The sequence below is a fragment of the Eulemur rufifrons genome, chromosome 29 (assembly GCF_041146395.1).
Source record: "Eulemur rufifrons isolate Redbay chromosome 29, OSU_ERuf_1, whole genome shotgun sequence".
NCBI classification, from domain to species: Eukaryota; Metazoa; Chordata; class Mammalia; order Primates; family Lemuridae; genus Eulemur; species Eulemur rufifrons.
This window is the reverse complement of record NC_091011.1, coordinates 82,990,325-83,014,272: the sequence shown is the minus strand read 5'-3', so window position 1 is coordinate 83,014,272 and position 23,948 is coordinate 82,990,325. Positions and strand designations below refer to the sequence as shown.

Genomic DNA, 23,948 nt, shown 5'->3' with positions numbered 1-23,948 from the left:
AGAGTTATTTTAAAACTTGGGGGATGGGGTCAGTCAGCAGCAAAAAAGAAGAAACATGAAGAATCTCAGAAATATCGTGCTGAGCAAAAGAAGCCAAACACTAAAGAGGACATATGTATCAAGTTCTAGAACAAGCAAAACTAATCTGGAGTGACAGAATTCAAATCAGTAGTTGCTTGGAGCAGGATGTGGAAGAGAAAGGACTGCAAAGAGGCAGGAGGGAACTCTCTGGGGTGAGGGTAACATATTCAAGGATATACATGTTTGCCAAAACTCATCGAACTGTACTCTCAAAATATGTGCATTTTGCTGTATGTAAATTATACCTCAGTAAGGATGCGAAGTACAGCCATTTTGGAAAACAGTAGGAAGGTTTTTCAAAAAATTAAAAAACAGAACTCCTATATGATCCGGCAATCTCACTGCTGGGAACATAGCCAGAGGAATTGAAATCAGTATATCAAAGAGGTACCTGCACTTCCATGATCCCTGCGGCATTATTCACACCAGCCAAGATACGGAATCAACCTAAGTGCCCATCGACAGATAAATGATGTGGTATAAAAGAATGTGGTATATACACAATGGAATACTATTCATCCTTAAAAGAGAAGAAAATCCTGTCATTTGTGACAACATGGATGAACCTGGAGGACCCTTATGTTAACTAATATAAGCCGGACTGGAAAGACAAATATCGCATAATCGCACTTATAGGTAGAATCTGAAAAAGTCAAACTCACAGAAGCAGAGAGTAGAACAGTGGTTATTAGGGACCAAGGGTGAGGGAGATGGTATTGGGAAGATGTTGTTCAAAGGATATAATATTTCAGTTAGACAAGAGAGATAAGTTCAAGAAATCCATTGTACAACATGGTGACTACAGTTAACAACAATGTATTGTAATACTTGAAAATTGCTAAGAGAGATTTTGAATATTCTCACCACAAATAACTGATAAGTATGTAAAGTAATGCATGGTTAATTAGCTTGATTTAGCCATTCCACATGTATGCATATTTCAAAACATGTGGTACACTATAAATGTATATAATTTTCATCAGTTTTAAAAATTTTTTAAATAAGGACTTTTTAATGTGGAGGGAGGAAAGGTGCTATGCCCATCGACGAATAACATTCAAAAGTGAGAAAGGTTCCAAATAACACTGGAACATTTATTTCTTAAATCTCTATTCTACTTTTATACATGTGATGACAGTATTTTCATTTCACTCTATTTAATTTATAAGGATAATTAAGACTGAAAAATTGCTACTCTCTGTTTCTTCCTTAAACAACTCCATGAAAAGCCAAGTTGTTCAAATCAGGACATCAGGTACAAAGACAAGTTTCCTTTGCTTCCTCAGAATTTTAGTAACTTCACAGCTGCTCCTAATCACCTGTTCAGCAATGGCAAGAATTTTCGTTTCAATGTACAAGAACAGCAAGTCACTCTAATTAGAGATTATTAGAAAAAGAAAAAAAAAAAAAAATAAGGGAAACAGGGCCCAAGAGGCTACTGTGAATAGAAAAGTAAGATGACACAGCAGAAAAGCAGAGACTTTTGCAACCCTGCCTTGGGAAAGATAAAGGGGTGAGGAAAACTAGCCCCAGCCTTTGAATAACAAACACTGCCTTAGCATTTGCGAGAGAAGGAGCAGAAATACAAGCAGTGAGAGGGGCTGATGGACACAGGCCTGAGGGAGGTGATGAAAAGCCATAACTTTTAAGTCATAAAATCAGAAAAGTACCTAATCTGGATCAAGGAGAAGATAAAGAACAAGGCAATGTCTCTGAGTGTGCATATTACCTGTAATAAAACACGACAAATGTGCAAACCACATGGAAACTGTAGACAAGAACTATCCTGAAAAGCTCCCCATAGCAAAGGATAATCAATGAAAATTAATATAACAATCAACTTTATTCTTAATTGTAAAAGTACAAAATATTGTGATGTCTTTTTTTCAGTTGTAACAGTAAATCTACATTTCTAAGCACTTTCATAGGTCTTCCCCTGCCACAAGTAACCAACCCAATTTTTTCCACAGAGTCTTATAGAAAGTGTCTGGAAAGAAAGAACTTCAGAAACACCACTTGCTGTTCCATTTAAAAGGCTTTCAGAACCATAGATCATTTTTAAATTACCCTCAAACTTTTATTTCCCATGCCTTTTTTCCCTTAGTTTTTTTAGCTGCCATTCTAAGGTCAGAAATTCTGAGAGCTCCTCTCAACACTTTCCAACACCTTCCCTTTGAGCTGCAGAGTCTGGATACAGTACACAAATACAGACACAGTTGAACTTACTGGAAAGATTACCTCATGGTTCTTGTGACTGCATTAATGCACTCCAGACTACTGCACCGATTTTAAATTACAGTATCTCATTTTTGCCCACTGTTTAGCTGCAGCGTATCAATTGCTAGAAACCTGAAGGCCTTTTTCCCTTTCTCACACAAGCAGCTAGAATTTTCTATCTTATATTTGGGCTGTAAATAACTTCCTACCAAACCATGTTGTCCTACTGGGACCTTTTTTTTGTATTAATGAAGGCTATTCTTCGTTCCAATTCTACCTTCCAAGGTATCTTTCATTTAAAAGCCAAAAAATTATTTTAGGTACATGTTAAGTAATGAAGATTTCATTACTCAATGATTAAGCCCTAACAACTTCACTTGCATCATCATGTATAGTTATTTCTAATGATAGGCAAGAAAAATGAGTTTCAGAGCTTGATCTAATACCAACAGAGCAGCCAAAATTGGGGGGAAATGTTAAGTGTCTGTGCACACATCACAACAGAGCCAAGTATCCTTGTCCTCCCTTCAGCTCACCCCACTCCTGTGATAAGCATTAGACTGACTATTTAGTATATTTGTTTAAAGAAATCTGAGGTCATCTCATCCACCTAGTACACAACAGAAAAACTCAAATTCAAATACCACCTAAATGGCCCAAGACCCCAAATTATATCAATTCATTCGTCCATTTTGGTGCTGCTGCTATAACAATCACTAGTAAGAAGACATTGGCAGAACCTATGGATGCTAATGCAGTAACATCTCGCTTTCACCAATTTTACAATGTATTCAAAAGTAAAAGAATTGCCTAAGTAGTTTATCATCCATATTACTTGACCTCATCAATCATACATGGTATTTTATTTGCACATATTTTTTTTAATCTAGAAAAAATTCCAAACGGGTTTGACCAATGTATAAAAGTTTGGACCATCTGGGAAGAGAGTCAAATCCATCTGTCAGCTCACATTTATCCTCAAGAACATAGATTCTACCAATATAACATAAATCGATATATGAAAGTAATGTCAAAAAATGGGAAGTGTAAACTGTTCTGTGGTCTCAAGCTTTAAAAGGTGGTAAGGCATGAATATGAAAATCTTCATCTGCCTTGGTGCCCACTAAAATCTATTCCCAGCACAGCAGCTAGAGTGAGAATTTTAAAATGTCACATCATGTCATTCCTGTGCTCAGAACCTTACAATGGTTTCCCATCATACGCCTAGGTGATCTGGCCTAGTTTTCTCATCTCTCTCCCACCACTCTTCCCACCTCTTACTTTATTCCAGCCCAACTGCCTTCCTTGCTGCTTCTCCAAACTTCCAATCATGGCCCTGCCTCAGGAACTTTACACCTGCTTCCCTTGTTTCTAGAGTGTACTTCCTGATGCTCTCTCTCATCTCCTTCAAGTGTTGGCTCACATGGGACCTCAGTGAAGCCTTGCCTGACCAACCCAGCTAAAATAGCAACTCCCTAGTCTCCCTTCCTTGTTTTTTGTTTGTTGTGAGGGTTTTTGTTTTTTGGGGTTTTTTGGCATAGCACTTCTTACCATCTGTTATACCATACTTTTACTTAATAATTCATTTATAGTCTGTCTCCCCCAATTAGAATGTAAACTCCACAAGGACAGACATGTTTGTGTTTCTTCACTTCTATAACCCAGAGCATAGAACAGTGCTCAGCACAAATCAGACATCCAATATATAGAGACTAAATAAATGTCATTAAATATTATCTATTTGTTAGTTTCTCTGCCTCCTCCCATTCGCACACAAGCTGCATGAGGACAGGGACTTCTGTTTGCCACTTGCACAGCTCCAGCACCTAAAACAGAACCAGAAATGTAGCTGGCACTCAATAAATATTTCTTGCATGAATCCTCATTATATTCCTTTGGCAGAGAACAGAAAGAAAATTTCAACTCAGATCTACACACTCTCAACATCTTGCTTGGCTATGAAATAATGTAGCCCAATGATTATTGAGTCATCCATATTTTCACTTAAAAATATATATATACCTATATTTTGTATATCATCCAAAGTACAATTAAAAACCGAAAGTGATGGGGAAAGAATAGTGAGGAAACATCAGTGTTTCCTTGGTGATAAGGAATGGACTTTCACGGTACGAAATTGTCAACTTATACAATAAAAACAAATTCACTTTCATTTTCCCCAACGTTTTTCTTCTCCCATTAATCAATTATTAAAGGCTTTTTTGAAAGGAGCTGTAGCCCTTTATTTCTCCTCCCAATATTAAAGCTAATTCATAACACTGAATTATGTGACATTTACTTTCTTGACAACTGTCTGATATAATAAACACAAAGATTTCTTTTTTGTTGTTTTCTTTTGCCGCAAAACTCCAGCATGCTAAAAATGAGGTTGGTAACAAATGTGGCCACTAAAACAAATGCGAAATGATCAAGATGAGGCTCTCTTTTTCAATACCGGGCAAGTACTCTTTGTTTGCAGCAAAGATGCTATCAACTCAGAGTGACAGGGAGCAAAGCAGAAATCACTGCCGGTGCTTCCCTTGAGATTGAGACAAAGTCCTTTCAGTCAACCAGACTAATCAGAAAACACAAATATCACAAGGTCCTTCACCCTTGCTGTGATTACCCGAGGCAAAGCCAGAAGGTCAGCAGCTCTATACATTCATTACCTGACCCCTCTTGAGCGTCGTATATTGGGTCAAAATGGACTACAGTTTCCTTTAAATCTAGAGCAACTGATCTATAGCTTTACCTAGTTTCACAGATAAATCCACAGGATGAATTCAGCACTTGTAACGGCTAAGAATTACAGTATTCCTTTCAAAAATGTCCAGGTAATTTTAAAATGTAAAGAGGTCACCACATTGCTTCAAAAAAGCTTAAGAGCTTTCTGATTCTGAAACTAGACTCTTAGAGGCTGAAACTCATATAGCAACAGTATTCCTAGAAGCATAATTTATTTATCTGCTTACAAAATGATAATATAAGGTCTAGAGGACAAGACATAAAACATGTGAGAATGCCATAAGCAGAGCCGTTACTGGGCGAGTACAGGCTGCCAACCTCCTGGCACAGGGCAGTGAATTTCGAACTGCGGTCTATGCAGCCTGCAGTCCCACAGAGGGGCTTGAGGGGCAGCCACCAAGTGCTAAGGAGCGGACCAAGCATAATGCTCTGGATCGTTCAACCCAACACCAAATAAGAGGAGCACATCTTACCATTTGGTATGTTGGAGTTCTACAAAATATCACATTTTTAAAAAAAAGGTTTTTACTGCTTACAAAAAAAAATGCCTGAAAACAAGCAGCAAAGGTTTTAGAGTTATGAAGACCAGAATTCAAATTCTAAATTTATTGAGAAAGGAGTACACATAATCACACCTTGCAAAGAACCAGTGTTCAATAAGTGGTAACAATTATTTTTGTCTATCAAAGAGTAGTGCTAAAAGATATTAAAGGAGTAATTCTCAAAATACAGCCAAGAACCATGTAACTATGACATGGTGTGACACTATATAACCTTTATTTAATCAGTTCAGCCCTTGGCCAAATATAAAAATGCCTCCTATCAACATACTTTATCCTAGCACTGTGGAAGGCTGAGGTGCGAGGATTACTTGAGGCCAAAAGTTCAAGACCAGTCTGGGCAAGAGCAATGCCCAATCTCTACAAAAAAATAGAAAAATTAGCCAGTGTGGTAGCACCTGCCTGTAGTCACAGCTACTTGGGAGGCTAAGGCAGGAGGATCACTTGAGTCCAGGAGTTTGAGGTTGCAGTGAGCTACGATGACACCACTGCTCTCTAGCCCAGGTGACAGAGCAAGACCCTGTCTCAAAGAAAAAAAAAAAAAAAACCACCCCACACTTTATCCTTTAGGTACTAAAGGCATGGTACCCAGGAACCAAGAGTTTTTCCAAGGACCTACCATAAAAAGAAGGGAAGGAGGGAGAGAGGAGGAGTAGGGAAAGATGGAGGAAGAAGGATATAGACAGGAGGAAAGGAAGAAGAACAGGGCTGGAAAGGGGGGAGAAAAAGAATAGAAGAGATAGAAAAGAAAGAGCTCTAAACCATGAGAAGAAAATTACAAAAATGAATGCATACTTGTCCCAACCAAGGCATAACATCCAAGAATTCTGGTTTTCATAAAAATTCCATTATATGTTTAAATAATTTGTAGGTTAGATTTTCTTCACTTCAGAAAAAAATACCAGGAATGCAAAATGAGTGCAGAGAAATCACAACCAACTTCAATTCAGGTGACATACTCTCTTCTTTGCTTTAGATGGCTTTCAGCCTTCCTCAAGTCGAGGGCGCCTTCCTTGTGTCGTCTCTCACTGCAGTGAGAAGTAACGGCAGAAGCCAAGGGTGAGACATAGGGGAGGGAAGATGTGAGCCTGGGATGCTGCCCTCTGTGATCTTCCTCGGCCTGGCTTACAAGACACCTGCAAAACTCCTGAAAAGTGCCATCATGAATCACTCACTGAGGACCATTAGCCACTACCATGGCTCCCCTTCAAGCCCCAACACCAGTACCAAAGGAAGGCGCTGCGGTCACCAGACAAGAAGAAAGGAGGCGTACCTGCTTTATTTTGTTTCGGGAGTTAGTGATGCGCTCCGTGATGCTCTGGTATGTGCGAATGGCTGTGGTCAACTCTGTGTAGTGCTGCACAATCAATTCATCCAGGTCACGGTCACATTTCTCATAGGCTTCCTCAAGGCGACCCTTCTCATTTTCTCTGTCTTCGACGTCATCACTGGTAGACAGAGTCCTGGTACAGACAGAGAATGTATCAAGCTGAGTAAAACTTAAAAGGAAAAAGCAAAAGAAAAGCGACTTGGTCAACATGCCAGCACATCCATCTTATTAACTAGGAAGTGATATCAGTTACTAACAGAAGACACAAAAGCACCTTCATAGTAAATTCCAGTAGGCCATCTAAGTGGACTTGTTGGTTGCCTATCCAAGGAGCCATTCCCTGCACTTGTTTCTGGGCATTAGCGCTGATCTTAGTCAGACAGCAGGCAGTCATGAACTTTTCAAGACGCTCGGAAGCTCTTGATATGAGTGAATCTTAGTAATTCCTATTAATTCCATTCCCTTAACAGTGACAAGTCTAGCCAATGAGACCTAAGGAAGTTCTAGAAGTAATTTTCTCGCAAGAAGAATGACAAGAAAAGGTCCCTTTTCCCAGCCCTAGATAGCACTACACAAAGCTGAGCCACTCTAGCACTTCAGCAATCTTACAACCACGGGAGGAACAGCCAAGAGGAACAGCAACTGCTATTACGCCATCGGGCCCCTGAAGCAGCCAGCCCTGCAGCTGCCTTGTCTCACGACTTGTTAAGGGAGATAATATGCAGCCCTTGTTTATATCACTTTCAGTTGGTTTTCTTTTCTATGTACGGAAAGCATACTAACTGATAAAATTATTCATACACTGAGGAACCACCTTCCAAAAAGCCCACTTGAATGACCTGAATTTGGTACAAAGCCCCAGCAGCCTGAAAATAAGGTCATATTAAATCTAAAATCTGTTCCAACAGCAATATTCCAAGCTACCCTCTGAGACAGTCTCTGCGTTTAGTAGTCTTCAAACAGCACTAACAAGGCTGATATGAATCAACAATAGCCAGGGAATGAGACAGATACATTTATTAAAAATCTTTCAGTAACTTAGTTTGATACATGGACTACAGATCTTTGTTTCCTCTATTATCTTTCTGGGATAATTTTTTTTAATTTAGTATTATAATCAGTAACAAAGAAACCTTTTCCTCTTATCTGTTGCCTGCGGTAATTTAGAGTTTCATTAAATTCCCTCAGATTTGTCAGCTTATACTTTCAGCCTAGTTTATTTCATTTATCTTTTTTAATTTAGGGAGGGGGATATTTTAGGCTCTCGATGATGGATGCAATCAATTATAAGTCCATCATCAGAACTGCTTTCAGAGATGGTCCGTCAGCAAATCAATCACATATCCATTTCTAGATATTTGCAAGCAAAATACTGTACAACAGTCTTCTCTCAGTTGTCATTTAGAGCAAAAGATCTTAGTTCATGAGCCACACGATATATAAAACTTCTTTTTCAATTTAGAGGGAAATTCAGAAGGCCAGTCTTTGACATCAATCTAACCTCCAAAAAGAATTTTGTAAATGCGTTAAGGATGCCAGGAGAACAGGTATAGCATGCAGGGAACAGTGGCAGAGAGAAATGAAAGCAGGAAGGCAGTGAAGGAAAAGGCAAAAGCCACTAAGGACAGTGTGGAATGAATACTCAGGGAAGCAACACTACTGGGAACCACAAGACTTGAATTGAGACCTTCACCGTGCCAGATCCTACTTCCCCATCTGTAAACAGGTGATCCTAAACCAGACTACTTCCAAGATTACTTTCAGGGAGAGAATACCACACAAGTGTTTGACTCTTAAAGGAAATCAGAGTGGAGAATTTAGGGGAAATTTAGCTTCTACAATAGAGCAACCAAGATTACCTGCAATATTTAGGTACAGAGTAGCTTAGTACGTCTTCCTGTTGTTTCTATGATACACAACTTTGCTCTTTAAATCTGAAACCCTCCAGGCTGTTAATCTAAAGTAAAGCACAATGAGAAAATGCCTTCAATTTGTCAACTGTCCCAAAGGTAAGAGTGCCTCGATATTTAACTCTATTATTTCTCCTTGTAACAGCAATCACAGAATTGTCAAAGCTATACTGGATCAGTCTGCCATCTTTACAACGCCTTTCATGATTTCCTCTGCACGACTGTTTGTGGAAGGAAACATGCCAAACATTTCACGTTGTTTAACCTAACTAGCTAGAATTACCATTAAGGAAAATGTCAGGCCCAGAGAGGACACCTTCTCTGGCATCAGCTGTCACTGCTAATACGTGACTGAATCATTAGGAGTTACTTAGGAAATAGAAAGGGTTACTAAAATGAAGATTAGAGAGTAAATTGGGTCTATAGGGGGTTTTCACTCCTATTTTCCTTTTTCAAGAAAATATTTATACAAGAAATAGCCTGTGCCAGGTTTGCCCCACATTTGAAATTCATTCTTGATGTAAACCAGGGTAACATTTTGTCTTTAGTCAAACATACATTACAGAACTCTGCGAGGACAAAATCATTAAAGTATTTTTTTTAATTAGAGAAAAGGAAGGCAGCAAAGATAATAAAAATAATAGTAGCCCCTAACATTTAGAGAGGCTTACTAGCTGCCAGGAACCAGCTGTGTGGCACATTTTATAGAATGTAGATTTAATCCTCATGACAGCTCTTTGGAGCAGGTCCTATGATTATGCGCCCCGCCCTTTTTTACAGATGAAGCAGCTGAGATTTGAAGAGGTCAAATTAATTTGCCCCACCTCACACAACGAGGGTCAGGGATAGCACAGGGACTTAAAACTCAGGTTGGTCTGTTTTCAGATTCAGCTCCTAACCACCACGGGGTTGTGGTCTCTCTAGGCAGAGTCAAACTGCCTGGGTTAGAGTCCTGGCTCTACCATATTTACTACCCATATGACCTTAGTAATGGCATCTCATTTTGCTCATCTATAAAATGAAGATAATAAGATATCTTCCTTATACAGTTGTCTGTGAGAATTAAATGAGATCAAACAAGGCCTGGTATACCATTAGCACTCAACAAATGTTGGTGTTGTTGTTAGCTATTATTGTTTTAGTGACAGTAGTACAAGTAGCAGCAGCAAAAGCAGTAGCATTTTTCCACAATATAATAAAAAGTGCATCCTCTGGAGACAAAGGTTCAAATCCCACCGCCCCCAAAATATTAGATCATTTGACTCTGGGCATTAGATTTAACCTCTCTAACCCTTACTTTACTCTGCCTTAATGTCAAGAATTATAAAGTCTGAGATTTTATCCTACTTGCAAGCTGAGAAGTCAGTCTGCCACAGTTTCATGGGTGCTGGTAGAAGATAGAAAACTTCTAGGTCAGAAACTAAGGACTTGATTATCTGCATATTTGCACCAGTTCCCCTTGCCACCAAGTCCCATGGGGGTTAGGCAGATGGGCCCAAACAGATGCCTGCCCACACAGGCAGTTACTGGAGGCGAATCCTAAGCTTACAAAACTGAATTTTTATGTTGGGCTCCTGCCCTTTGCTCTGAAAGGAGTGACAATCTCTGTCTTCCAAGGCTGTTTGCTAAACAAACATCCTTGACAAGCTAGTCTAAAACAAAGGGCACTTAGTGCTTTGCTCGCAAGAACTTTAGAAACACAATAGGCCAAGGAGAATTGTCTCCCAACAATAATGACACCTAAGTCATTGAGTTCCGTCAAGGATTGAAGGATACCATGGTGCCAAGCCACAGCAAGCAGTAAATAGAGATTCATTTCCAAGCTGTTTTCTTCTCTGCAAAATGAGACCAGAATTACACTGTCTCAGACAATAAATATTTGCAAAATGAATAAATGATAGGCTATAAAAGCATAAAACAGCAGACTAATTCTAGGCAGGAAGTTCTCACACATGCTATCAAATCCCAGCAAATTTCAGTGTGGGATTACCTTAATTTAAACCAGTCACTTGACCTGAACTGACAGCAGGGTGGAAGGGAACACTTGTCATCGAGCTCACACCACCAGCCAGGTCAGGAACCTCTCTTCAGCCTTCTAATCCTCTGTAAGATGCAAACTCACTGGCTCACCAAGCAATTTATTGCAATTTTGAACAGCTCTACTTTTTATAAAGCCTTTCATTAAAATAAAATCAGCCTCATTATAATTTCTACCCATTGATACTAGTTCCATCTTTAGTAACACAAAATAAGTCTATTCCCTCTTCCATAAGAGTTCCCTTTAAATGATGAAGGACTCTCAATAATTCTTTCTTTCTCAGGTTAAACACCTCCAATTTCTTTGATTATTTCTTCCATGTCATGCTTCCAAACAGCCCGCCATCCTTCTTGCTTTTCTCTGAAGGCCCCTCAAAAGCAACTAACATTCACATGGAACTTACTATCAGCCAGGCATTAATTTAAGTGGTTTAAACATAATAATTCATTTATTTCTGAAAACAACACTATGAGGTAGGTATCAATATTATCCCTCTTTTTAGAGATAAGAGATTGGGTAGTTTATTCAAGGCACAGAGTCTTCAAGTAGCAGAGCCTGACCTCGAAACTGACTCTGGCTCCAGAATCTGGCTCTCAATGGCTTTATTATCTTGCCTCTCCGGATGTGCTCAGAACTGAACACAGCATACTTCCAAATAGTAAAAGGATTTATATGCAACAACATGAACACTGTATTTCTAATAATCTAGCCTAAAAGTACATTGCATTTTTTTACAATAAGTGCTGACAAGCCAGCTCTCACTCATCCTCTACCTGTGAAGTTTTAAAACTAAATGCAGAACTTTACATGCAGCCCGTGTCTACATGTTGGGAAAAGAAAGTGAAAGTGAGTTACTAGATAGAAATTATTGAGTGTCTATAACACACCAGACAATGCAGTAGTTATTTTGCATACATAATCTAAGACAATCTTCAAAATAGTTCAGTAAAATAGTATGACCACCCTTTTTACAGATAAGGAATTAGAGGCTTAGAGAGGTAAAGTAACTTACACACATGCACATAGCTATAGTCACAGTTGGAATTAAAGCTAAGTATATTGGACTCCAAAGCTCATGCTCTTTTACTATACATGTTACAAAATCCTACCTTCAACTCCTGTTCTGTAGGACTGCACTCTAATCATGCTATAGCTAACGTGTAAAGAAAGCAGTTGACAGCTAGAAATGAAACAGAGCACCAAAAGCAGCTTTTTTTAGCAGTAACAGTCTTGAATCTGGACAAGAAGGTTTAAAAGCATGAATTAAAAGATATGACCAAAGGACAAATGGTTTAAAGTTGCCACCCCAAGATGCATTCAAGTTACTGAATCACTCTAGATCTTTTTTTTTCCACTCTTATCTCAAAATGATCATGATTTACAAACCACTGTCAAGTTTATGGAGGAACATAAAAGAATAAACTAGATTCCACTTAAGCTGGACACAGAGACATTTCTGGATCACTAAGAATTTTTCCCTAAGACAGCTCTGGTATTTTGCATGATGAATTACATCTTTAACTATGACAAATTAATCCCCGGGAAGGAATTTATTTACCTAATTGGCTAAAAAGACCATGGTACACATGTTAACCTACTGTTAACAACACCTAGTAGGAACAAGTATGTTATAACAAGTATGTTATATCTATTGGATTCACAGCCATCAGCTCCAAAAGAGTCCTATAAACCAGCATTAAAACCCAGTGTAAATAACTAGAGATCTAAAATTGAATTTGTCCATTTCCTTTTTTGATACCAGTTTCTGTATTTCAGTGTGGCCAGTCAAATGTTTTGAAAGGAAAATAACTAGTCACCTCACTGGTTCCTTCTATGCAGCAATTTTGCTTTCACTTTGAACTTAATACAGTAATGGAGTCCAGACGGGAGAAAGTACATAAAAGTCGATATTATTCTTAAAGACAAAAAGAAGATCAAATAAAAGAAAAAGCACAACTATAAAAATAAGGTCGGTCACCAAAAGATGACCCATCACTCAAGAGGAAGAGTAACTGTCAGTCAAAGACAGAATAAAAGGATGCAAAAAGAAAACACACAAATCTAGAATACTACCATTAGAAATACACCAGAAAAATTTCTTACTACCCTCATCAAATATTTCAAACAAGAGGCATCCATACAAACCTTAAAGAAACACAGGTTCTGGAATGAAAAAAAAAAAACCCAGATTCAAAGAAAGCTCTGCAATACTCAAGCTACCTGACCGTGGGTAAGCGACTTAACCACTCTGGGTCTGTTTTTTTCTTTGTAAAAGAGGCAACATAATAAGAATACCTGCCTCACCAGGATTTGTAAAGATTGGAGATGTGTGTGAATGCGCTTTGAAAAGTGCAAGAGCAGTGTTGGCTAATAAATTATTAGGAACAAAACAAATAATCTATCAATCACAACATTGTTAGCCTAAATCCCCTAAAACCTCCCCTTTCTAAAGTCCTAAGGATATTTATTTATAAACTGAGATCAGATCTTCTCTCTCTATTCTCCCAGTGCCTGGTACGTAAAGTGCTTAGTAAAAGCTCAATAACGAGCAGCAGCAAGATGTAGGATCTGGAGAGGTCAGGGAGGACAGTTCCCTGCCTTAAGAAAAAATTCCAACTAAATTGCCTCACACGAAGAAATGCCTGTTCAAAAATACCTACACAAGGACAAAGAATAGTTACAGTGACCTTATTTAAAATAATTCACTTACTCATTCAGCAAATATTCACTGAGCACCTACTCCTCACCCGGGACAGTTCTAAGTGGCCAGAGATACAGCAGTAAACCAAACCCATTCCTCCCTCATGAAGCTTCAGTTCTAGCAAGGGAAGCCCGGACAGACGTAGCGGCTACGGCAAAAACCACGGCAGGCTCGGAGGACAGGGCGGTTTCACACAGACAGCCCGTGGAGGGCCTCTCAGATACAGACGGCATTTGAATAGAGCTTACTAGGAAGTGAAGGGCAAAGAGGGGGCACTATTTGGGAAGCTGATTCCAGAGAGAACAAACCCTAATGCAGGACATGTTCAGCCAACTCAACAAACGTGGAATAGCAAGGAGGTCAATGTGGCTTTAGAGACTTGAGGCACAGTGACAGTGACAGGAGGGAGGTAAGGGAGGAAACTGGGAGCCGGACCAGGCACAACTTAGTGGGCTTTTACTCTGAGCCTTCTTTGAAGTCCCTTGGGGGTTAACACTTAGACGAAGAATGATAACTTTTCAACCAGGATTTAATGGCGAAACTGAGTAACAATATTTACATTCAAGTTTCGTTTTAATGACATTCCACGTCTTCCCAAAAAAGATCTGGGGTAGTTTGTATAAGAATGTAAATTAAAAGTAAAATACAAGTAAAAAAATGGGACCAAAGAGATGCAGGCCAATATGCCACCGTATAGATGTAAAACACAAGTATGCAGGTCATAGGGGCAAACACGGTTTGTATGAATCAGCCCCCCACCTAAATCCAACCTTCCTGACACCAAGGAAGAAAAGAGACACACAGCAATATGTAATGCTCATTCTCAAACAGACAGACTCCATTTCCTCTGAGGGAGCAAACTTTAGCCCTAAATTCTAAAAGAAATCTTTCCCTTAACAGCACACGAAGACATTATATAATATAGTGAATGATGTCATCAATGACCTTCTGAAAACAAAGTGATGAATTTTACATGGCTATTTCTTATCAGTTCCTTTAAGAACATAACATTAAAACTCAACTCAGACCTAGAGACTTCGAAAGACTGAATACAGTCCAGGTATGAAGTTTTCCAATGATTCGTTTTAAGTTAAGGAAAGAATTTAGGGAACTCGTGGGACTAAATGGATCAAATTCTGTTTTATTAATTTCTTCCTCTCAGCAAACCTTCTTATAGTTCAAGCTGACCAGCCAGCAATTCTTTGCAGAGATTATACGATATAAATATTTGGTATTAGAGGGTTATTGAGGACTGTTAAACATTACTTGCCAGAAAAGCATGTAGTAAGACTGACATCCAATTGTGAAAAATTAAGACCTTGACCAGGGCTCTTGCCTGAGCCTCAAGATTACCTGTAGGTGACGACAGACTATCACTCTGGAAGCAGTTTCGGGTATTTTAACAAAGTGATAAGAGTCCCCAGGGTACCACCTGTTATGAACTGAACTGTATCCCCCACAAGTTCATATGCTGAAGTTCTAACTCTGAATGTTACTGTATTTGGAAACAGGGCCGATAAAAAAGGTAATAAAGGTTAAATGAGGTCGTATGGGTGGGGCCTTAATCTGATAGGACTGATGTCCTTATACGAAAACAAGAGAGAGCCCTCTAAAGGCACTCACAGAGGAAAGGGCATGTGAGGACATAGCAAGAAGGTGGCCATCTATGTGCCAGCAAGGGAGGCTTCACCAGAAACCAACCCTGATGGTATCTTGCTCTTGGACTTTCAGCCTCCAAAACTGTGAAAAAATAAATTTCTGTTATTTAAGCCTGCAGTCCCCCACCCGAGGTGGTCCACGGCCCGTTAGGGACCTCACTGCAGAGCTCCACCACTTCACCCTTTGAAAAATTGTCTTCCATGAATCATGAAACTTAGGGAAGGGGGTGCGCACAGCAGGAAGTGAGCATGGGGCTAGCAAGGAAAGCTTCATCTGTATTTACAGCCGCTCCCCATAGCTGGCCTCACAGCCTGAGCTCCACCCACCACACCCACCCGTCCATGGAAAAATTGTCTTCCATGAAACCGGTCCCTGGTGCCAAAAGGTTGGGGGACCACTTAAGCCACCCAGTCTTGGGCATTTTGTTATGGTAGACTGAGCAGACTAATATACCACCCTATAAAACACAGACAATGTTATTTTGGTTGGTCAATTTCTCAAAGCAGATATTTGTCAGTCACCCTCCTCAGTTCTAAGCAACACAAATTCTTGGCAAATCCACAGGAAGAATTAGCTGCCTAGTACAGCCCTAGATAACTAAACTAATTAACCTGCTAGAATAATATTTAACATAATACACCTGAATTTTGGTTACACCTGCGAAATAATAAGCATTAAATCATGCTTTCTGAAAACAGTAAAGAGACTTAATTGTCTACTAAGGGCATTCCTTGTTGGCATTCAGTGACCTCTCCTCTAGGAATAATAAAGATTAACAAAACAATTAATGAAAATCTCTTCAAGCAACTCAGAAAAACTAATTACAAGCTTCAAATATCCAAAAATGATTTATCAGGAAGCGCAGCTCTATAAAGCACAATCTACAATAAGAATCAAATCTCCTTACCAATTCTGAAAAGTACTCAAAATGGGCCTCTGAATAGACAAACTGGATGTCACAGGACCCTTGCCTTTTTTATTCATCAAGCACCTTAACCCCCCAATCAGCGCTACCTTTTCTCTTATTAGGACCATTCTAATGAGATTTTTTAAATTGCATAATGGAAAAACTACTAGACAGGGAGTCATCTTTATTTATTTGCAAAGTATTCTAACACGTTATCTTAAGGCAACTAAGCATGGTTAAATTCTCAACAAACACTGAAGGGTTAACTAGTTTCAGAACCTCACTCTAAAAAGGAAAAAAAAAAGTATTAGCTTATTGATCTTTCCAGAACATAATATTCCTTTTTTTATTGATCCCAACACATGAAAAAAGAGTCTAGAGCTGACATGCTTCTTCAAAACATGAATCCTGTATTCTTTCCAAAACTGCTTTTAACCAGAAGACATTAGGTTACATTATTAGATCTATTTAGCCCTTATTTCAAAGTGTGAGAATCAGGTTTTCTTTTCCTTTGAAATACAAAACAGCCAATCTAAGAACTGCCTGACAGCAACATAGCCTATTTTGTCAGCAGGGGAACCAAAAACAGTTCTAAGAATGGGTAGAGCGAAAGCACAAACTGAAGAGGAGGAAAAGAGATTGCTAAGAATATAAACAGTAAACAAGTTAAGAAGTCAGTCTTCCAAGCCTATTATACTAAGCAGAACACTTTGTATATGATGAATAATCTATAAATGTTTCCAGTGAATTATAAAAATAAGAGACCCTCATCATAATTCTGAGTTTGTGTAAAAAAAATCACACATTAAAGAACTGTTCGAGATGTGTATCACTATTTAATCACTAAGATATGGCTTCACTCAAAGCATAAGCAAATCTACATTACATTTTTAAATCGGATTTTATTATATTCAATTATACATTCTGATTGCTTGGTTCTTAATTATGTCTTATTAGAGCCCACAAAATACAAGATAATCCCATCCCAACTGATAGCAATTCACAATGACAAGTCCCTCTGAAAAAGTTTTCTGATGCATAGAAACAACATCCCTTAACAGTACAAAGAGATTCATTTAATATCAAGTGACAGTCAACAATTTCTACTTTAAAGTCAATTGAAAATTCACTGGTGTCTTGCTTCAGACAGCACTTAGGGCCAATTACTACACCCAACACAGTTTTTCAATATTGCAATTAACTTAGTTATACAGAACACTTCTGGGGACCAAAAGCTATAAATCTTTTAGGCAACAAAGAAGGCCATTGTCTAAAATTAAGTAAAATCACCCCACTAAGGCATAAAACTGAGTCCAAAGTTGACAGAGTCAACCTAAAATCTGTCCCCACCCTTACTGCACCAAGCTCTACCTCTTTTCTCACTTCCATTTTAAGCCCCACACCTCCTTAAAGCATTGTTCACAGTGATCTTATTTTCTGATGAGCTCCTCAGAAACAGTGTTTTACAAGATATTAATAGGTGTTATGTGGTTACATACATTTTGGAAATTCTGAGTTATGCATATTAAAGCAGGTTTCTTAACTGCAGACATCAGGGAGAATTTACTATGTTCATGTGTGAGGTGTGGGGGGGAGAACATAAAGAATATATTATGTAGCATTTCTGTAATTTATTAATCTACAGAACTTTGTTTCCCGCTCCTCTTCCCTCCTCCCAGTGTATTCATATATACATATATATGCATATATAACACACACATTTTTATAGAAATTTTCAAACATGCACAAAAATTAAGAGACTTGTCAAATAAATCCAACTTCAACAATTATCAACACATTCTGGGAGGTAGGGGGGCAAGATGTTAGACGGGAAAAACCACCAGCCAGAGTGTCTCAGCAAGAAACATAGATTTTAGATGAAAGTGAAAAAAAATAAACAGGCAGACACAGATTGGATGAGGGTCAGGAGAAAGGGTGCCTGAAACTACAGGAGACTTCATGGGAAGACGCTGCAGAGCAGAACTAGGAGGAGAAAGGCAGCAGCAGGGTCTAAGCCCCGAGACATGGAGACCAATGATAAGGGTAGCTGGAGCGGTTAGATCTCCACTCCCTTGCATCTCGGACTGCTGGTGGGCTCCTGAGCTGCTGAAGAGACCTGCTAACACCAGCCCAGAGACGGCTGCCACCAGTGAGCAGTGAGCCTCTTTCGGGCAGGGCACCAGGCTCCCAGCTCCCTCAGGGCACCTCCCGCCCCACAGACCCGGGCAGATTGGCAGGCGCCATCTTGCTTCATTCTTCCCTTCCCCTCCCCTACCACGGCTGCCAAGAAAGACAATTTAGCCACCATCCAGAGGCATCCGCAGGAAACAGGACCTTTCCTTTTGGGGCCCTACAGCAGACTGAGGGGTACTCAGACTGTGAGCTCCCTACCCATTGGCCCTCCCAGGTGCTGCTTGCCTGGTGACTCCAGCAGAGCAGGGAAAATCCCAAGGCAGGGAGACATTGATCCAGTTTGGGCACCCTGTGGGTGACTTGAGACCAACATTCTTCTCTCTGGCAGGGTCAGGGATTGATCCTCTGGGGCTGGGAGGAGAAGCCTGCAGGCCAGATCCTCTACACCCAGGTGTCGATCGCATTGCCCGGGGGCACAAAAGCGATATTAGTAAAGGAGTGTACTAAAGTGTGTGTGTCTTCAGGGGCAGATCGGAATGGGTCCTAGCTGCAGCGTGCTTGAGGGGCAACCCTCCCAACCATGGGAGGGCCATGCTCACCGCTCAGGCTGCCATCCTGGGCAGGGAACATGCCAGCTCGCATCAGAGCCAGGACAGATCCACTGGCTTGAGGTCCTGCCTGCTTGCAGAGGCCCGGAAGAAACCGTGAAATAGGGGAGGATGGAAAGGAGCGAGGCCTGCTCCAGACTTCAAGTCACAGGCAGCCCCACCACCACATTCAGACTTTTTGGCTCAGTGAGGCCATTTCAGCCCCTCTCTGGCAGATTTGCCCAGAAGCAGAGAACAGACCTTTAACCCCTGCTAACAGCATTTGTGCAGCTTGAGGGCAGGTTCATCCAATCCAGCTGCCACAGCCTCACTACCCAACCTACCCCCACTGAAGCAGAGAATAAGGACACACCTGGAAGTCCCAGGGCCCCACCCACCATCTGAACCGCTAGAGTGCCTCCCCAGAGGAAGGAGAGCTGGTTACAGGACCCAAAAACAACACTGCAGCCTGCTCCTCCCAGCAAGCCCCACCGATTGACAGGGAGGTCGATGTGCACACCCTTTTACTGCATTTACTGACTCATCATACAGGGTGTGGTGGAATCTCACCCACAAACACCACCTACTGGCTGGGAGACTAAACTGGATGTGTAACTATCTAAATGAAAATCCAAAGGTAAGAATCAACAGCTGATCCAGATGGGAAGGAATCAGCAAAAGAACTCTGGGGGTATGAAGAATCAAACAGAAAGCACACCCCCAAAAGGGGAACACCAGCCCTCTAGCAATGGACAGCAACCAAATTCAGAACACTAAAATGACAGAAGAATTTTGAACATGAATTGTAAGAAAACTCAACGATATGCAAGAGAAAATGGATACTCAATGCAAAGAAGCCACAAAAAAAATCCAGGAGTTGGAAGAGAAATTCACTTAAGAAATTGAAATTTTAAAGAAAAATCAAACAGAACTGCTGGAAATGAAGAATTTAATCAAGAAATTACAAAACACAATGGAAAGCCTGAAGAATAGGGCAGGTCAAACAGAAGAAAGAATCTCAGGGATTGAAGATAACACCTTTCAATTAAATAAGACAGAGCAGAGAAATAAAAGACCAAAGCCTACAAGAAATGTGGGGTTATGTGAAGAGGGCTAACATGAGAATTATAGGCATCCCTGAGGGTGAAGAAGAAAATACACAAGGCTTGGATAAACTATTTGAGGATATAATCCAGGAAAACTTCCCAGGTCTTGCTAAAACTCTAGATATCCAGGTACAAGAAGCTCAAAGGACCCCTGGGACATTCATTGCAAACAGGAAGATACCATGATACATAGTTATCAGATTGGCCAAAATAACTACAAAGAGGCCCTCCTATGAGCTGTAAGGTGAAAGAAACAGGTAACCTACAAAGGAAAACCCATCAGAATAACAGCAGACTTCTCAACTGAGACCTTACCAGCAAGAAGAGACTGGGGCCCCATTCTCACTCTTCTCAAACAGAGTAATGCCCAGCCTAGAATCCTGTACCCTACAAAACTAGGTTTCTTATATGAAGGAGAAATAAAGACTTTCTCACACAAGCAAAGACTGAGGGAATTCATCAAGACAAGACCTGCCCTCCAGGAAGTACTCAAAACAGTCTTATACACAGATAAGCACAATAAACACTCACCAATGTAAAACCATCCAAAAGCTAAAGGTCAAAGGCCAGATACCACAATGGCTCCAGAGAGAAAACAAAGCAACAAACTACAACTCAACAGGATGAACAGAAATCTGCTCCACTTATGAATTCTCTCAATAAATGGGAATGGCTTGAACTCCCACTAAAGAGACATAGGCTGGCCCAATGAATAAATGTACACAAGCCAAGTATCTGCTGTCTTGAGGAAATACATCTAATCCACAAGGATGCATTCAGACTCAAGGTGAACGAATGAAAAACAATATTTCAAGCAAACAGAAGCCAAAAAAAAGCTGGCATGTCAGTTCTTGTTTCAGATAACTTATTCTTCAAATCAACAAAAGTAATGAAAGATAAAGATGGTCACTATATTATGGTAATTACAGGTACAATTCAACAAGGAGATGTAACAATTCTAAATATTTATGCATCTAACTCAGGTGCACCCAGATTCATAGGGCAAATCCCACTTGATCTAAACAAAATAATAAAGACCAGCACCATAATAGCTGGAGACTTCAACACTCCTCTGACAGAACAGGACAGATCCTCCAAACAGAAAATAAGCAAAGAAACAATGGATTTAAACAGAACTCTAGAACAAATGGGCCTGACTGACATTTACAGAACATTCTACCTGAAAACCACTGAATATATGTTTAACTCATCAGCTCATGGGACAGTCTCTAAGATTGACTATATCATAGGTCACAAAGCATGTCTCAAAAAATAGAAATTATACAAGGCATCTTCTCAGACCACAGTGCAATAAAATTAGAAATCACCTCCAACAGAAACTCTCATCTCTACACAAAGTCATGGAAACTAAATAACTTTCTACTGAACGACTATTGCTTTATGGAGGAAATTAAGATGGAAATCAAAAGATTCATTGAACTAAATGATAAAGGAGACACAAGTTATCAAAATCTGCAGGACATGGCTAAAGCAGTCCTAGGAGGAAAATTTATATCCATAAATGCCTACATCCAAAAGACAGAAAGATCACAAATCAATAATCTAATGAATCATCTTGAAGAAGTGGAAAAGGAGGAGCAAACTGACCCCAAATCCAGCAGAAGAAAAGAAGTAACAAAGATCAGAGCAAAACTAAATAAAATTGATAACAAAAAAAGTATATGGGAGATTAATAAAACAAAAAGTTGATTCTTTGAAAAAATAAACAAAATTGACAAACCTCTTGCTAGATTAATGAGAAACAGAAAAGAAAGGACTCTAATAAGCTCCATTGGGAATAAAAAAGGAGAAATTACAACTGGTACCATGGAAATACAAAATAATATCTATGAATACTATAAAAACCTTTATGCACATAAACTGGAAAACATGGAGGAAATGGACAAATTCTTAGAAACCCACAGCCTCCCCAGGCTCAATCAGGAAGAAACAGAATTCCTGAACAGACCAATATCAAGAACTGAAATCAAAGGAGCAACAAAAAAACCTTCCTAAAAAGAAAAGTCCCAGACCAGATGGTTTCACACCCAAATTTTACCACACCTACAAAGAAGAACTGGTGCCTATCCTGTAGAAATTATTCCACAACATCAAGAAGGAAGGAATCCTCCCCAACACATTTTAGGAAGCCAACATCACCCTGATACCAAAACCAGAAAAGGATGCAACAAAAAAAGAAAACTACAGACCAATATCCCTTATGAATATAGATGTAAAAATTCTGAACAAAATCCTAGCAAACTGAATTCAGGTGCTTATCAAAAAAATAATCCATCATGACTACGTGGGCTTCATCCCAGAGATGTGGGGATGGTTCAACATATGCAAATCTATAAATATAATTCACCACATAAATAGAAGCAAAAACAAAGACCACACGATCCTCTCAATAGATATAGAAAAAGCATTTGACAAAATTCAGCACTCTTTTATGATAAGAACACTTAACAAGATACGCATAGATAGGACTTACCTAAAAATGATACAAGCCATATATGACAAACCCACAGCCAACATCATACTCAATGGGGAAAAATTGAAAGCATTCCTGCTTAGAACTAGAACCAGACAAGGTTGCCCTCTATCACTGCTTCTATTCAACATAGTGCTGGAAGTCCAAGCCAGAGCAATCAAACAAGAGAAGGAAATAAAGGACATCAAAATGGGGACAGAAGAGGCCAAACTAACGCTCTTTGCTGAGGATGTGATCTCATATCTAGAAAACCCCAAAGATTCTACCATGAGACTACTGGAATTGATAAACAAATTCAGCAAAGTCTCAGGTTACAAAATCAATGTACAGAAATCAGTGGCATTTATATATGCCAACAACAGTCAAACTGAGAAGTAAATCAAAGACTCTTACCCTTCACAATAGCAACAAAGAACATAAAATACCTACAAATATATTTAACTAAGGAGGTAAAAGACCTCTTCAGGGAGAACTATCAAACACTGAGGAAGGAAATAGCAGAGGATGTGAACAGGTAGAAAACCACACCATGCTCAGGGGTTGGCAGAATCAGCATTGTTAAAATGTCTGTACTACCCAAAGTGATCCACAGATTCAATGCAACCTCTATTAAAATACCAATATCATTTTTTGCAGATCTAGAAAAAATAATTCTACACTTTGTATGGAACCAGAGAAGACCTTGTATAGCAAAAGCAATCTTAAGCAGAAAGAATAAACTGGGAGGCATCAATTTACCAGACTTCAAGCTATACTATAAGGCTATAGTAACAAAATAGCATGGTACTGGCACAAGAACAGAGACATAGACCAATGGAACACAACTGAGAACCCAGATATAAAACCATCCTCATATAGCCATCTAATCTTTGACAAAACAGACAAAAACATACACTGGAGAGAAGAATCCTTATTTAATAAATGGTGCTGGGATAATTGGGTAGCCACATGTAGAAGACTGAAACAGGATCCGCACCTTTCACCTCTCACAAAAATCAACTCACAGTGGATAACAGACTTAAACCTAATGCATGAAACTGTAAGAATTCTAGAAGAAAATGTTGGAAAAACTCTTATGGACATTGGCCTAGACAAATGATTTATGAATAAGACCCCAAAGGCAATCACAGCAACAACAAAAATAAATAAATGGAACCTGATCAAATTAAAAAGCTTCTGCACAGCCAAGGAAACTATCATGAGAGCAAACAGACAACCTACAGAACGGGAGAAAATATTCGCATGTTACACATCTGATAAAGGGCTGATAACTAGAATCTATATAGAACTCAGGAAAATCGCCAAGAAAAAAATCAAACAATCCTATCAAAAAGTTGGCAAAGGACATGAACAGAAACTTTGCAAAAGAAGATAGACTAATGGCTAACAAACATACGAAAAAATGCTCAACATCTCTAATCATCAGGGAAATGCAAATCAAAACTACAATGAGATATCACTTATCTCCAGTGAGAACAGC

At 39.4% G+C, this 23,948-nt stretch overlaps 1 protein-coding gene across 1 annotated transcript in view; it reads right to left on the bottom strand.

The window, feature by feature from the left end:
• Nucleotides 1-23,948, bottom strand: part of EXOC4 (exocyst complex component 4) — a 738,581-nt gene that overhangs the window by 704,500 nt on the left and 10,133 nt on the right. The window contains exon 2 of the mRNA XM_069462610.1: nucleotides 6,877-7,066. Within this exon, the coding sequence (XP_069318711.1) occupies nucleotides 6,877-7,066 (190 nt within the window). The remainder of the gene's footprint in view (nucleotides 1-6,876; nucleotides 7,067-23,948) is intronic.